General features: G+C 55.4%; 1 protein-coding gene across 47 annotated transcripts in view; it reads right to left on the reverse strand.

The window, feature by feature from the left end:
* Positions 1 to 1,051: 1,051 nt before the first annotated feature.
* Positions 1,052 to 13,711, reverse strand: part of ABLIM2 (actin binding LIM protein family member 2) — a 191,492-nt gene continuing 178,832 nt past the window's right edge. For all 47 annotated transcript variants that reach the window (XR_013533217.1, XR_013533216.1, XR_013533215.1 and 44 more), the window contains one exon: positions 1,052 to 2,813. Coding sequence is in view for 43 of the 47 variants with exons in the window: in XM_078367633.1 (XP_078223759.1) it covers positions 2,700 to 2,813 (114 nt within the window). In the remaining 4 variants the exon portion in view is untranslated. The remainder of the gene's footprint in view (positions 2,814 to 13,711) is intronic.

Below are 13,711 nucleotides of genomic sequence, written 5' to 3' on the forward strand. Positions count from 1 at the left end.
CAGGGGTAAGTGTGGGACCGGACTGCAGAGGAAGGCCGTGCTGCAGGCAGGGAGGGGCCTGAGTGTGGCCAGGGTGCCTGCATGTCCCGGCTGCCAGGGCCAGACCAGGCTTATACCTGTGTCCAGGATCATGGGTCACGGTGCCACCTCCTGTTCTCAGAATGTCCACTGGATAATTCCACGGCAGTGTCTGTGCAGGTGGAGAGCTGTAGGCCGAGGCTTGGGAGGCGGCACTTACCAGGGCTTGCGGGTGGTTGTCCTTGGGGGCTGGGGAAATGCTGATTTCTGACTGTGTAACTGGGTGGACGGAGGTGGCAGGTTGTGTGCGTGAACAGGCTTCTGGGGGGAAGACCTAAAGTTCAAAAGAATCATGAATGTCATTGGAATAGGCTTAGAGATTATGAGGCATTGTTTAATCCGCGTGGGAGCCTGGCTTGCATTCTCTTTCCTTCCGGTCTTTTCCCTGGCCCTGTGTTCAGCCACAACCAGTCACTGAATTTTCCGGAAGCTGTGAGGCTGTTCCCAGCCTCAGCACCTCCGCTACGGCTGTTCCAGCTGGCCGGAATGCCCTTCCCTTCCTGGGGAGGTATTTAATCCCTTACCTCCCATTTGCCAAGACTTAGCGTGGCAGCAACTGGTCTAGAAAGACTCCCCTGACCTGGGGGTGTATTTGGGGCCGCCCAGGGGCCAGCTCCACAGAGCATCGATCAGCCTGGCTGCCCTTGTCTCCCCAACCTCTGAGGCAGGTGCATATCAGGTTTCACTCCTCACTGGCGTCAGCAGAGTGCCTGGCCCTGTTGAGGGCCCAGGAATTCGTCTGCCTGCTCAAGCTGCCTCCGGGGAATGTCCTACGGGGCCCCTCCCCAAGGCCTTGCCTGCCCCCGCTCCCCAAGGCCTTGCCTGCCCGCCCCCCCAGGGCCTTGCGGGCCCTGTGCACACCCCCAGCGCCATACTGGGAACAGGCGCCCTCCCCAAGGATCCCGCCCCTTGCAGGAAGGGCCTTGCCTTTAAAATCACACACGTTCATAACAAGTGCTCTTGTACTTCCATATGTGATAATGCATTGTCTTTTATTTCCGAGGGTTCCCGGGGTCAGACATGACACTGCACTGCTGAGAAATGGGGGTTTCCAGTTGCTCAGGCTCAGATTGCTCAGCGGCAGGAAGCGGATTAGGTGCTAAAAACTCCCCCTCCCTGGCCGAGCTGGGCGGGTGAGAAGCCGAGAGGGAAATGGGACTTGGCATGTCGTGGGCGCTGAGGAAGCGGACAGAGTAAGGCCGACTCACAGGCAGGAACACTGGGTCACACACAAGAGGTAACACCCACTGAGGACGCGGAAACAGACTGCGGTGCTTCAGCCACCTCTCGGCGCGTAGCGGCATCCTGTGACGGCCGGCGCCGCACCCCAACACACGCCGCCGCACCCCGACACACGCCGCATGGCAGACACCAACGCCTTTGCGTGGGGAGCCCGGCCAGCCTCCTGCTCGGGGATGCCCTGCTGGCGTTGGGGATGAGGAGAGGCGGATCTCCATCCTTTGCTCCCCAACAGCGTGTGGTTGTCTGTTTCAGGGACACACAGGAGCTCATTGCTCCCGGGGCGTGTGGGGCTTTTCAGGTGGGTGTGCTGAGACACCGCCAGCCGCAGCACAGGACGGCACACCGAGAGCTACGTCGGGCATTAGGTGGGGGACGTGGAAATCTTTTATTCCAGGGCTTTGGCCATCAGAGGAAGATGTTTTCTCTCCAAGACTTGGAAAAACAACAGCAAGGAAAACAGTGGTGGCTACACCTGACATGTATTTACAAAGCGCGATTCAGAGGGGTCTGTCCTGAAGGTTACCTGTGTGACATGAAAAAGAAAAGAGAAGAAACCAGACAGGGAGCTCTGTGTATGAGGACCACACCGAGAACCGACTGAAACCACACAGATGGGAGCGGTGGAGAATAAGGCTGGAGGCCGCTCCCCTGTGGAGGGACCCTAAATCCAACTCTATATATGTCATCTCGTGTTTAAGTAGGCTATACTTTTTAATAAAATAAAAACTTCTGTGTAACTTTAAAGATACTGTGTAGGCATCTAGGGGGTGATCCGGAAGAGGGACGCAGCGCATGTAGCGGCGCTGCCAGAGGTGCCTGTCAGCTGACATTTGTTCCTAAAGGGGCCTGCAAAAATCACGAGCCCTACTCTTGCCACGGCCCCAGACGCTCCCTGCCCTGTCTGCGGGTCTGCCTGTGAGGCAAGGCTGCCCAGGCTCCAAAGGGGCTGTGTGCCCATCCTTGAAGATGGATGTGTGTCAGTATCCATCTCTGATAAGCCTCACAGCTCATGTTCCGGGCACCTCTGTCCCCCACGTGCCTAGCACTGGGGCCAGGGCACCTCGAGGATGCTGGGAAGGTAGGCTGGGCTGCAGCCACCTGTGCACTCTGTCTGATGCCCCACGCAGCCAGTTTGCAGCCTCTCCCTGACACCAAGCCACAGCGGGGAAGGGTGGTGTGAAGCTAGCTGTCTCAGCCCTAAACTACGGGCAGGAGTGTTGCCGGCAGGCACAGGGGCTGCACCTGCTGCGAACCCCCTCCCGCCCACCCCATCAATGCAGGGAAGCCAGAGCAAGGTGTGTGGGAGGGGCGTGCATGGTTCTCGCCAGGGACCCCTCGCCTCGGCTCCCGGCGCACAGCAGTGGGCAGGCTGGCAGCCGTCAGAACAACAGGGCTTTCTTCTTCAGGTCGTTCCTCTTCCAGAGGGCCAGGCGGTCAAACTCCTCCATGCTCATACCGAACACTTCCTGGAACTCCTCGGTTGACAAGTGTCTCTTAAAAAAAAAAAAAAAAAGGCCAGTTAGCATAGCAATGCAGCAAGGTACGCCATTGGGCAGCTTGCTGCCACCAAGCAATCCAGGGGCAGGATCGAACTGAGGATGGGGTGGTGGCCCTCAGAGTGCCCGGCCTCCTGGCAGTTCCTGGCACCCTCTCTGCTGTGAAAGAACTGAGCTCAGAGGTCAGCGACCCTGCCAGGGACACTCAGGAGACACAGTGCCCAGTGTCGGAGCTGGGGCCAGAACCCTCTGCTCTCGACTCCTACAAAGGCATCTGTGGATGCAGACCAAGTTCATCACATTCTGGAGTAGGACCCCCCACCCCCAGCCTGCGGACGTCTGAGCTTCTGCAGATTTCCTTCAGTGCTCATATTTGTTACTTCAGCAAATGGTCACAGCTGCCGTTGGAGAGTAGGAGGTGAAGGGTTTACCCCGGACTTCACAGCCCAGGAAGCTGGGGTGCAGACAGTGAGCAAAGACACTGGGCAAGGCCCAGGCCTGGGGGCAACTCCTCTGTCTCCCAGAAGCCTCTGGTGTGTGAGCGTGAGAGAGTGATCGTACCTCTCTGCGCCCAGCTTCTTGCTGGGGACACTGTGGAGAGGCACACAGCTTGGTGGTCAGGGCATGGATGCCGGCGCTTCTGGGATGCCGTGTGAGTGAGTTAGGCCCTGGCACCTCAGTCTGCTCATCTGTGTAATGGGGCCCCCTAGAACCCACACCCTGGAACTGCAGGGAGGAAGGTGTGCACACAGTTAACACTGGCCGTGGACCGTACCAGCGGTGCTGGCTGCACGTGTTATGTATAACCTCGGTCACCGCAAGCTCTGTGGACCTCTCTGCCAAGCAGGCACCTGCCTTCTAGCCTCTGCCTCAAAGGGTCTGTTCCCCTTACTCTCAGCAGGCTGTGAGAAACCCCTCATCCTTCAGAGCTGGCTCAGGGGTCCCCTCCCCTGAGGAGCCTTTCCAGGGAGCGCGGGGCTTTCCATCCAAGGCTGCTCCCCTTGCCTCGCCTGGGCCGGGTTGAGAGGAGGAAATGGAAGGAGGCTGAAGAAGGCCAGTGGTTAGGAGGCCAGGCTCTGCCCTGAACCCCCGTGTGTTGCTGTCTGAAGTGTGGCTTCAGTGCAGCTGTGGGGGAGCAGTTTTCTGCAGTTCTGCGACACGCTCCACCTGCTAACATATGCTGCCCCAGCCACCCACTCTTGGGCAGACACCGGGGGAATGGAAAACAGGGACTCAGACAGACGACGGTCACCCAAGTTCATGGCACTATTATTCAGAATCGCTGCGGCGTGACACAAGCCGGGTGCCCATCCTCGGACGAACAGATACACAGAATGTGGCACGTCCGAGTGACGGAACAGCCCTCGGCCTTCAAAGGCCGTCAAGTTCTGACACACGCCACAGCTGGACAAGCCTCAGACACACTGGCTCCGTGAAGGAAGCCAGACACCAGAGACCGCATGGTGCATGATTCCACCTGCAGGAAATGTCCTGATGAGCAAGTCCACGAAGGCGGAGCGTGGATCTGTGGTCGCCAGGGGCTGGGGGAGAGAGGAGGAGAGGCTGCCTCATGAGTATGGGGCTTCCTCCTGCTGTGATGAAGATGTTCCGGAGCTGCATGGAGGGGCTGGTTGCACGAGGTTGTGAACGGCACTGAATGGTACACTTTAAAACGGCTAAAATGGGCTGGGTGTGGCGGCTCACGCCTGTAATTTCTGCACTACGGGAGGCGCAGGTGTGTGGATCGCCTGAGGTCAGGAGTTCCAGACCAGCCTGGCCAACATGGCAAAACCTTGTCTCTACTAAAAATACAAAAATTAGCCAGACGTGGTGGTGTGCACCTGTAATCCCAGCTACTCAGGAGGCTGAGGCAGGTGAATTGCTTGAACCCTCCGGGAGGCGGAGGTTACAATGAACTGAGATTGCCTCACTGCACTCCAGCCTGAATGACAGAGTGAGACTCTGTCTCCAAAAAAAAAAAAAAAAAAAAATCAATAAAAATAAAATAAATAAAATAGGGCTGGGTGCGGTGCCTCACGCCTGTAATCCCAGCACTTTGGCAGCTGAGATGGGCGGATCACCTGAGATCAGGAGTTCAAGACCATCTTGACCAACATGGAGAAACCCTGTCTCTACTAAAAATACAAAACTAGCCAGGTGTGGTGGCGCCTGTAGTCCCACCTACTCCGGAGGCTGAGGCAGGAGAATCCCTTGTACCTGGGAGGCAGAGGCTGCAGTGAGCCAAGATCACGCCACTGCACTCCAGCCTGGGCAACAAGAGTGAGACTCCATCTCAAACATAAATAAATAAATAAAATAAAATGGTTAAAATGGTCAATTTGGATGGGTGTGGGGTCTCATACCTGTAATCCCAGCACTTTGGGAGCCCGAGGCGGGCAGATCACTTGAGCTCAGAAGTTTCAGATCAGCCTGGGCAACATGGCGAGACCCCATCTCTACAAAAATTACAGAAATCCGCTGGGTGTGCAGGCATGTGCCTGTAGTCCCAGCTACTGAGGAGGCTGAGGTAGGAGCATCATTTGAGTCCGGGGCAGGGGGGTCGAGGCTGCAGTGAGCTGTGATCCCACCTCTACACTCCAAACCTGGGTGACAGAGCAAGACCCTGTCTCAAAAAACAAACAGACAAACAAAAACCTCAAGTGCTATATTAGAATCACTGTGATTAGCAAAAGAGAAAATGGCACTGGGGACATCCGGTCACTGAGAGGTGTAAACCGTTGTCACTCGCACATTTCACAGCGATCACCCGATCCGTGTGGTGTGTTGGATTTTGGAGCTCTAGTTGTTAGGGTGATCTGGAGGCGGGACTCAGGAAATCCCCCTCCCCACCCACAGCACAGCCAGCAAGTCTGCCAGGAAGAGGCCCTCAGCTGCCTGCTGCTATCTCGAGTTTGCGAAGAGGAAAAGAGTCCTGATGCGTGCCAGAAGCTAACCACTTGCATGCTGTTAAGATCAGGGTTTCTCAGTGCTGAGAAATCGGTCAGCCAGTCCACAGAAACTTAGAACTGTCACCTCAGATGGTGTCTCTTAAGACATTCAAGACACTCAGTGTGTCATTTACCACAGTGGCCCTGGGCTGGGCGCGGTGGCTCATGCCTGTAATCCCAGCACTTTGGAGGCCGAGGAGGGTGGATCACTACGTCAGGAGTTCAAGATCAGCCTGGCCAAGATGGTGAAACTTCATCTCTACTAAACAATACAAAAATTAGCCAGGCATGGTGGCTGACACCTGTAATCCCACATATTCGGGAGGCTGAGGCAGGAGAATGCCTTGAACCCAGGAGGCGGAGGTTGCAGTGAGTGGAGTTCCTGTCGCTGCACTCCAGCCTGGGTTGACATGGCGAGACTCCATCTCAAAATGAATGAATGAATGAATGAATGAATGAATAAATGAAAGACAGCAGCCCTGCACTTTTAGGTACCAAATCACCATCTTCCCAGTTACAGTGGAACGATCAAGGCAAATGAGATGAAAGGAAAGAAAAAGGAAAAGCATTTCTAGCTTTATCCCACAAACACTGACTGAGCTGCAGCGACACGCCAGACCTTGTTCCAGACGTGGAAAGCCAGAGAGACACAAGGCCCCTGGGGGGTTGGCTGGGGAGGTGAACTGACACGTAGGCATGCAAGGGATCGGAGGCTGACGGAGGCTGACGTGGAAGGGAGAGGAGAGTTCAAGTCCAGTGCTTGCGCCTGGGGCAGGCCTCCCTGCTGCCACATTCCTGCTTCCTGCTGGAGGGGCACAAAGGTGCTAGTGGGCAGCGGGGAGGCGTCAAGGGGGTGGTGTGGCAGTGCCCAGTGGCCCCTGCCATCTGCAATCGCGTATTTAAAGGGAGAAGACTGGTGAGCGAGTGGTCCCTCGGGTTTAGCTGGAGGAGAGAGGAGGGAGGAGGAAGGAGGGAGCTGGCAGGGGGTGGTGGGTGGGGCAGTTGTGCCCCACATGCTGGGAAGGAGAGAAGGGCAGGTGTGGGGATGACACCGTGGGCTCCAGACTGTGGGAGCCTCTGGTGAGGGTGATTGGAGGAAGACTTGGAGCTGGCGGGCAAGCAGGAAGGCTGGCAGGGTGCCGGGAGGTGGGTGTGGGAAGCAGAGGTACTCCGAGGGATGACTGTGGGGGGCGGTGGAGGGGTGGTGTGGCTGAGGTGGTGGAGAGAGCATCTGGGTGGCTTCTGAAGTTGCTGTGAATGGTTACCTCCTCTGGGAGCATGGTAGTGGGACCCGGACACTGTATCACCCGGACACATGCAGCCAGGTTTGGCAGAGCACAGGAACAGGGAGGGGCCGGGGGTGTCCTGAGCATGGGGGCTGGGCCGGGCCACTCGTATGTGGCCTACAGGGCCCAGGACTTGGGGCCAAGGGTCTAGGAGACTGGCAGGGACCCCTCAGGCTCCAGTCCTGTTTTCTGTCTGCAGGGTGAGAAGAGAACTTGGTTGCCTGAGTACCCAGAAGGCTGGGTGAGGGTCACATGAGGGGCCATCCCCAGTAGGGGGGTCTGTTCATGACTCTGGACTCCAGCTGTGGGATCCTGAGTGTCAGCCCTTACCTGGCTGTCTCTACTGCCTCCTGGGTGAGAAGGGCTCCAAGGCCCCACCCCAGCTAGCTGTAGAACCGGCATTCAATCTCACTCAGCGCAGAGGCAGGCAGGACGGGTGAGGCCCAGCTGACCCCAGAGGCCAAGCCAGCTTTCTGGCCTCAAGCCCACTCCTCTGGCCCCTGGTTCCTGAAGGCTCTGCAGGAGTGCGCCTCACCCCCAGGGCCTCTGCAGGCCAAGCCCAGCTGTTCCTGAGCTGGAAGGAAAACAGCCCGGGGTGGTGTCTTTGCAGAGGGTGGGGTGGCCTCACTGATGAGGTACACTGGTTTCTCCAGGGTGCATCCTGCAGGGAGGCGTTTCTGCAGCATGGGAGGGGGTCTGCTTCAGGAAGCACAGGCTCAGAGAGGTTGTGTGACTTGCCCAAGGTCACACAGCCAGGAAGTGGCAGAGCCGGGCCTGAGAGCCAGGCTAGGTGGCTTTGACCTTTCCTCTACCCTTACTTCCTGTCTCCCACTGGGACCTCCATGGCCATCTCAGGTTAGCTGTGAAGCCTCAGGGACCTGTGCCACCTCCGTTCCAGCAGGGACAGGTTGCCCCAGCCTGCCCCCAACCTCCAGCCCTGGCTCCCTCAACCCGACCAAGCTCAGAGGCGCCCCTGGGAGGGGCCTCTCTGACACTTCCTTCCTCCAGACACCCCGCCAGTCACAGCCACCCACTCCCCTGTACCAGCACAGGGCTGGCTGACTGGGCGGGCCTCAGGTCCTAGCCCTGCTCAGCCAGGGCCCCCAGGGCCAGCAAGGGGCCGCTTTTCTCCCAAGGCCGGGTGGTACTTCCCACCAGCTCATGCTGCCTTGGCCGGCACAAGGAGGCTGTGCATACAGGGTGAGTCTCTCGGAAGCCAGGCCCAGGCCCCGAAGCTCCAGCCCTCCCAGCAGGAGGTCCCTGCATGACCGACAGTGATATCACTGTCACAATGATGGTGGCCACTGCCCATCCAGGCGAGCTCTCCCTTCGCACCCTGCGACCTCTCCTGCAGCCTATGGGGCAGAGAGGGGATAGAAGCTTAGGGGAGCAATGCTGTGGCTGTCAGTGGCCCCAGGGCCACTCTCCTCCACTCCTCTGCTCCTCAGTATGCAGTGGAACCCCAGGGGAAGTACCACAGAGTGTTCCTCCTCCCACTTCACCAGTAGCTCTTCCTCATCCTACTGGTCCTGACACAGGCATCTCCTCCTCCTGGAGGCCCTCCTGGATTGTGCCGACCAAGCAGGCCCTGGAGCCATGCTGTGTCCCTCAAGACTGAGTCAGTGCTGACCATCTCTGGCTGTCAGCTCTGTGAGGGTGGGCACCGGCCTGTCTGCTCACAGCACTGTCCCATCCTCGCCAAGGGACAGGATGTCTTTTCTATTTGCGTCTGTGAATCTAAATCTGGACTCCTCTCTGCAGCGCTGTCCCCAGACACCTCTGGCTTCCACGGCCTGTGCTGCTCTCTGCTGCGGTGCCACGGGGCTCCCCAGCCACTGTCCTGGTCTTGGAGGCCCCTGCATCGGGCCTCTGCCCACCACTCTCCTGACTCCCGACGCTTTCTCCCTGCCACACAGTTCTGCTTCTGTTTCTCTTCCTGGTCTTGGCCAGGGAGGGCTTCAACTAGGGGATCCCGGTGCAAACCCATCTCTCAGACACGCGCATGTGGCTCCAAACCTCCTACTGTCACCCTCCGCCTACCAGGCCACACCCTCATCAGAGCAGTTGGATGAGTTTAAACAAAGGGGATATTCTTTAAGTGCAGGGTATTATTTTTCAGGCACATTCCAACAATGTGGGCTCTTACTGCTTGAGCAAACTTGAGTATGCATTTAGCCACAGGGCCTGGAAGAGGACAGTTCAGAACTCCAGCAAAGAGCTGCTCCGTGTGTGTGTGTGTGTGTGTGTGTGTGTGTGTGTGTGTGTGTCTTGTGTGTGACTGTGTTGTGTCTGTGTGTCGTGTGCGTTGTGTGTGTATGTGTGTTGTGTGTGAGTAAGGTGGGGGATGGCAGGTAGGAAATGAATTACAGGAAGAACTAAGTACATGTGCAAAGGGCCTGGGGCAGAAGGGAGCCTTGGCTGTAAGAGGAAGCATACGAAAGCTCAGGTTGGCCGGGCGCAGTGGCTCACACCTGTAGTCCCAGCACTTTGGGAGTCTGAGGTGGGTGGATCACCTGAGGTCAGGAGTCTGACCGGCCTGGGCAACATGGAGAAACCCCTTCTCTACTAAAAATACAAAAATTAGCTGGGCGTGGTGGTGCATGCCTGTAGTCCCAGCTACCTGGGAGGCTGAGGGAGGAGAATCACTTGAATGCAGGCGACAGAGGTTGCAGTGAGCTGAGGGTGCACCACTGCACTCCAGCCTGGGTGACAGAGTGAGACTATGTTTCAGAAAAAAAGCTGAGGTGTCTGGACCTGAGCCAGGGAAGGTGAGGACAGGCGAGGCCCTGCAGGGGCTGAACCGTGTTAGGCAGTTTGGTTTTCAGCCTAAGAACAATGGCATTTGTGACTACATGTGCAATTTAAGACAACTCCTGTGGCTACAGCGCTGTTTTCCTGCTCTGCCCTGCCCTGCCAATCAAGCAGAAAGGTCTCAGAGTGTGACTCCGTGAGTCAGCAACTGGGAGGGCCTCAGGCCAGACAAGAAGTCCCTTTCCCACCCATTCCCCTTGTGTTCTGAGATGGCTGAATTGTGTGTTCAACGTGGCTGGGCTGTGGTGCCCAGGTGCTTGGTCACGCGCTGGCCTAGCTGCAAACGTGTGCTGTGGCTGCGGCCCACACCAACAGTCAGCTGACGGGGGGAAAGGAGATCGCCCTCAAGATGCAGCAGCCTCATGTCATCTGTCGACGTCCTGAAGAGTAAACACTGAGGTTTCCCAGAGAAGAAACCCTGCCTGGAATATCACCTCCTGCCTGAGTTCCCAGCTTGCTGGCCTGTCCTACACATTGCAGAACTGCCAGCCTGCACAATTGTGTGGGCCAAGTTCTTAAATTTCTTAGTACATGGCTATCTATCTATCCATCCATCCATCCATCCATCCATCCACCCACCCATTCATTCACCCATGCACCTATGTACCCATCCATCCATCCACTCATGCATCCATCCATCCATCCATCCATCCATCCATCCATCCATCCATCCACCCACCCATCCATCCATTCACCCACTCACCCATCCATGTACCCAACCATCCAACTACCCACCCATTTATCTATCCACCCATCTATTCATCTGCCCACCCACCCATCCACTTATCCTTCTATCTATCCATTTATCCATCTATCTGTCCATCCTTGCATCCATCCATCCGCCCACCATCCATTCACCTAATGGTTCTGTTTCTCTGGAAAACCCTGGTTGATACACTTTCCTATCTAAGGAGCAAAATGCCTGTCTCTACTGGGAAGTTGGGGGCAAGTAAGAGGAGTTAGAAATTCATTTTCAGGCTGGGCACAGTGGCTCATAACTGAAATTTCAGCACTTTGGGAGGCTGAGATGGGAGGATCACATGAGCCCAGGAATTTGAGACCAGCCAGGGCAAAATGGTAAGACCCTGTCTCTACAAAAAGAAAAAAATTAGCTGGATGTGGTGGCACATGCCTGTGGTCCCAGCTACTCAGGAGACTGAGGTGGGAGGATCACTTGAGCTCAGGAGGTTGAGGCTGGGGTGAGTTGTGATTGTGCCACTGCACTCCAGCCCAGGTGACAGAGACCCTGTCTGAAAAAAAAAAATTCATTTTCAACACTGTAATTAGCTCAGAAGACAGCATATTGCAGTGGCTCTCAGCAACACCTTGGCTTGAATCTCAGCTCTGCCTCTTAGGGGCTCTGTGTGCTGATTCCCGCTCTGCCTGTTGTCACCACCGGATTTGTCTGACCCTCTTCCATGGGACACCCCTCCCAGGGAGGAAGAGGATGACCACAGCTTCTCCATACTCCTCTGTACTTACACTAACTGAACACCTACTATGTGCTGCGTGGCACCTTTCACCACTGTGGGGCTGGGCATCCTGCGTCCCCTCAGCTGTGCCCCGTTGGCGAGTGTTGATCACATCTGCACATATCCCGCTCCACTAAGTGATGGCTGCTCTGTCCACCCTTGAAACCAAGGGACTCATCTGATTGGGCCTCCAGACTTGCTGCTGGCTTCCAGGTCTGCCTGCTTGGTTCTAGTCACTTGCTTCTTGATTTTTTAACCTATGTAGCTAAAAGTCACTCAGTTCCCACTAGTCCCTCACAGACAACCTCTCTGATGTGTGGGTTGCTAAAAGTTGTTTTTTGGAAACTTAGCGTTAGCTCTTGTCCCTTTTAAGCCAACAGAGATCATGAACCCTTCAAGCAGGCCTGGGCGGATTCCTGACTTCAGAGGGCCAAAAACACCTTTCTCGGATCATGCTAACACTGCGTTTTTTTTTTTGAACATATGTCCCATGAAGAACAATGTAGCTCAATCGTGATCACGCAAAATCCCAATGACCTCACCTTTCCCGCCAGCTCATCATCTTTCCCACGCCTTAGGCCACCCACTTCTTATTCCTCCCTAGGCCCTATTATCTGGGAGGCAAGTCTGCGATTTGTTCTCCAGTCTCTTTGCTCGGCGGTCTTGTGAATACAATCGCTTCTCTTTTGCAAAACCCACTGTCACAGTGATTGGCTGCTGCTCACGGGCGCAGAGCATTTGGCTCCGTGGTACCATCCCACCCGCGCAGCCTGCAGCCACCCCTGGGGTGTTTTCCCATCACCAGGTCCCTCCACCTGGACTTCCCACAGAGCACCTGCATCCATCCACTTCTCACACTCACCAGGGCCACCACCAAGTGTCCAGTATGCCATCATGTTTTGCCCCAGACCCAAATTGCCCTGAAACGGCCGCCCTACCTCTACACAACCAATCTGGGCTTCACCATGTAGCACACCTAGGCATAAATGCCATTCCTCTTAGGCTAAAAACCAAACTGCCTCACACGGTCCGGAGCTCTGCAGGGCCCATCCCCACTCAGGTCCAGACGCCTCAGCTTTCGTATGCTTCCTCCAACAGCCAAGGCCTCCTCCTGCCCCAGGTCTTTTGCACGTGTACTTTGTTCTTCTTGGAATTCATTTCCTACCTGCCATTCTTCACCTTACCCACACAACACACACACACACACACACATGCACACACATGCACACATACACACATGTATGCACATATATACACACAACACACACATGCACACACGCACACACATATATACACACATACACACACATATATGCACACAATACACACATGCACACACATGTACACATATATACACATGCACACATACACACATGTATACACACAATACACACACGCACACATGTACACACACATACACACATGCACACACACCATACACACACATGTACACATATATACACACATGCACACATACACACATGTATACACACATACACACAGTACACACATGTATACACACATACACACATATACACACATATATATGCACGTATACACACATATACACACACGTATTCACACATCCACATAAACACATACACACAGGTGCGTGTATACACACTGATACAGATTGGCTGTGTCTCATCTCACATTGTGATCCCCATAATCCCCACATGTTGAGGGAGGGACCTGGTGGGAGGTGATTGGGTCGTGGGGGTGGTTCCCCCCATGCTGTTCTCATGATACTGAGGGAGTTCTCGGGAGATCTGATATGTTTTTAAGCGTCTGACAGTTCCTCCTTCACGTGCTCTTTCTCACCTGCCACCACGTAAGACGCGCCTTGCTTCCCCTTCACCTGCCGCCATGATTGTAAGTTTCTGGAAACCTCCCCAGCCACACAGAACTGTGAGTGAATTAAACCTCTTTCCTTTATAAATTACCCAGTCTCGGGTATTTCTTTATAGTAATGTGAAAATGGATGAATACGCACACGTGTGCACACACATACATACATATGCATGCACACAGGTCCCAATAGGCCACCACATGGCCATTTAAAAGGTGGGGCGGTGGCTCACACCTGTAACCCCAGCACTTTGGGAGTTCGAGGCCGGCAGATCACCTGAATTGGGAAGTTTGAGACCACCTGGCCAACATGGTGAAACCCCATCTCTATTAAAAACAGAAAAAATTAGCCAGGTGTCGGGGAGGGCGCCTGTAGACACACCTACTCGGGAGGCTGAGGCAGGAGAATCACTTGAACCCAGGAGGCAGCGGTGGCAGTGAGTTGAGATTGTGCCACTGCACTCCAGCCTGGGAGACAGAGCGAGACTCCGTCTCAAAAAACCAAATAAAAGGTGGGGCACATCAGAATT

Source organism: Callithrix jacchus, chromosome 3 (genome assembly GCF_049354715.1).
Source record: "Callithrix jacchus isolate 240 chromosome 3, calJac240_pri, whole genome shotgun sequence".
Lineage (NCBI taxonomy): Eukaryota > Metazoa > Chordata > Mammalia > Primates > Cebidae > Callithrix > Callithrix jacchus.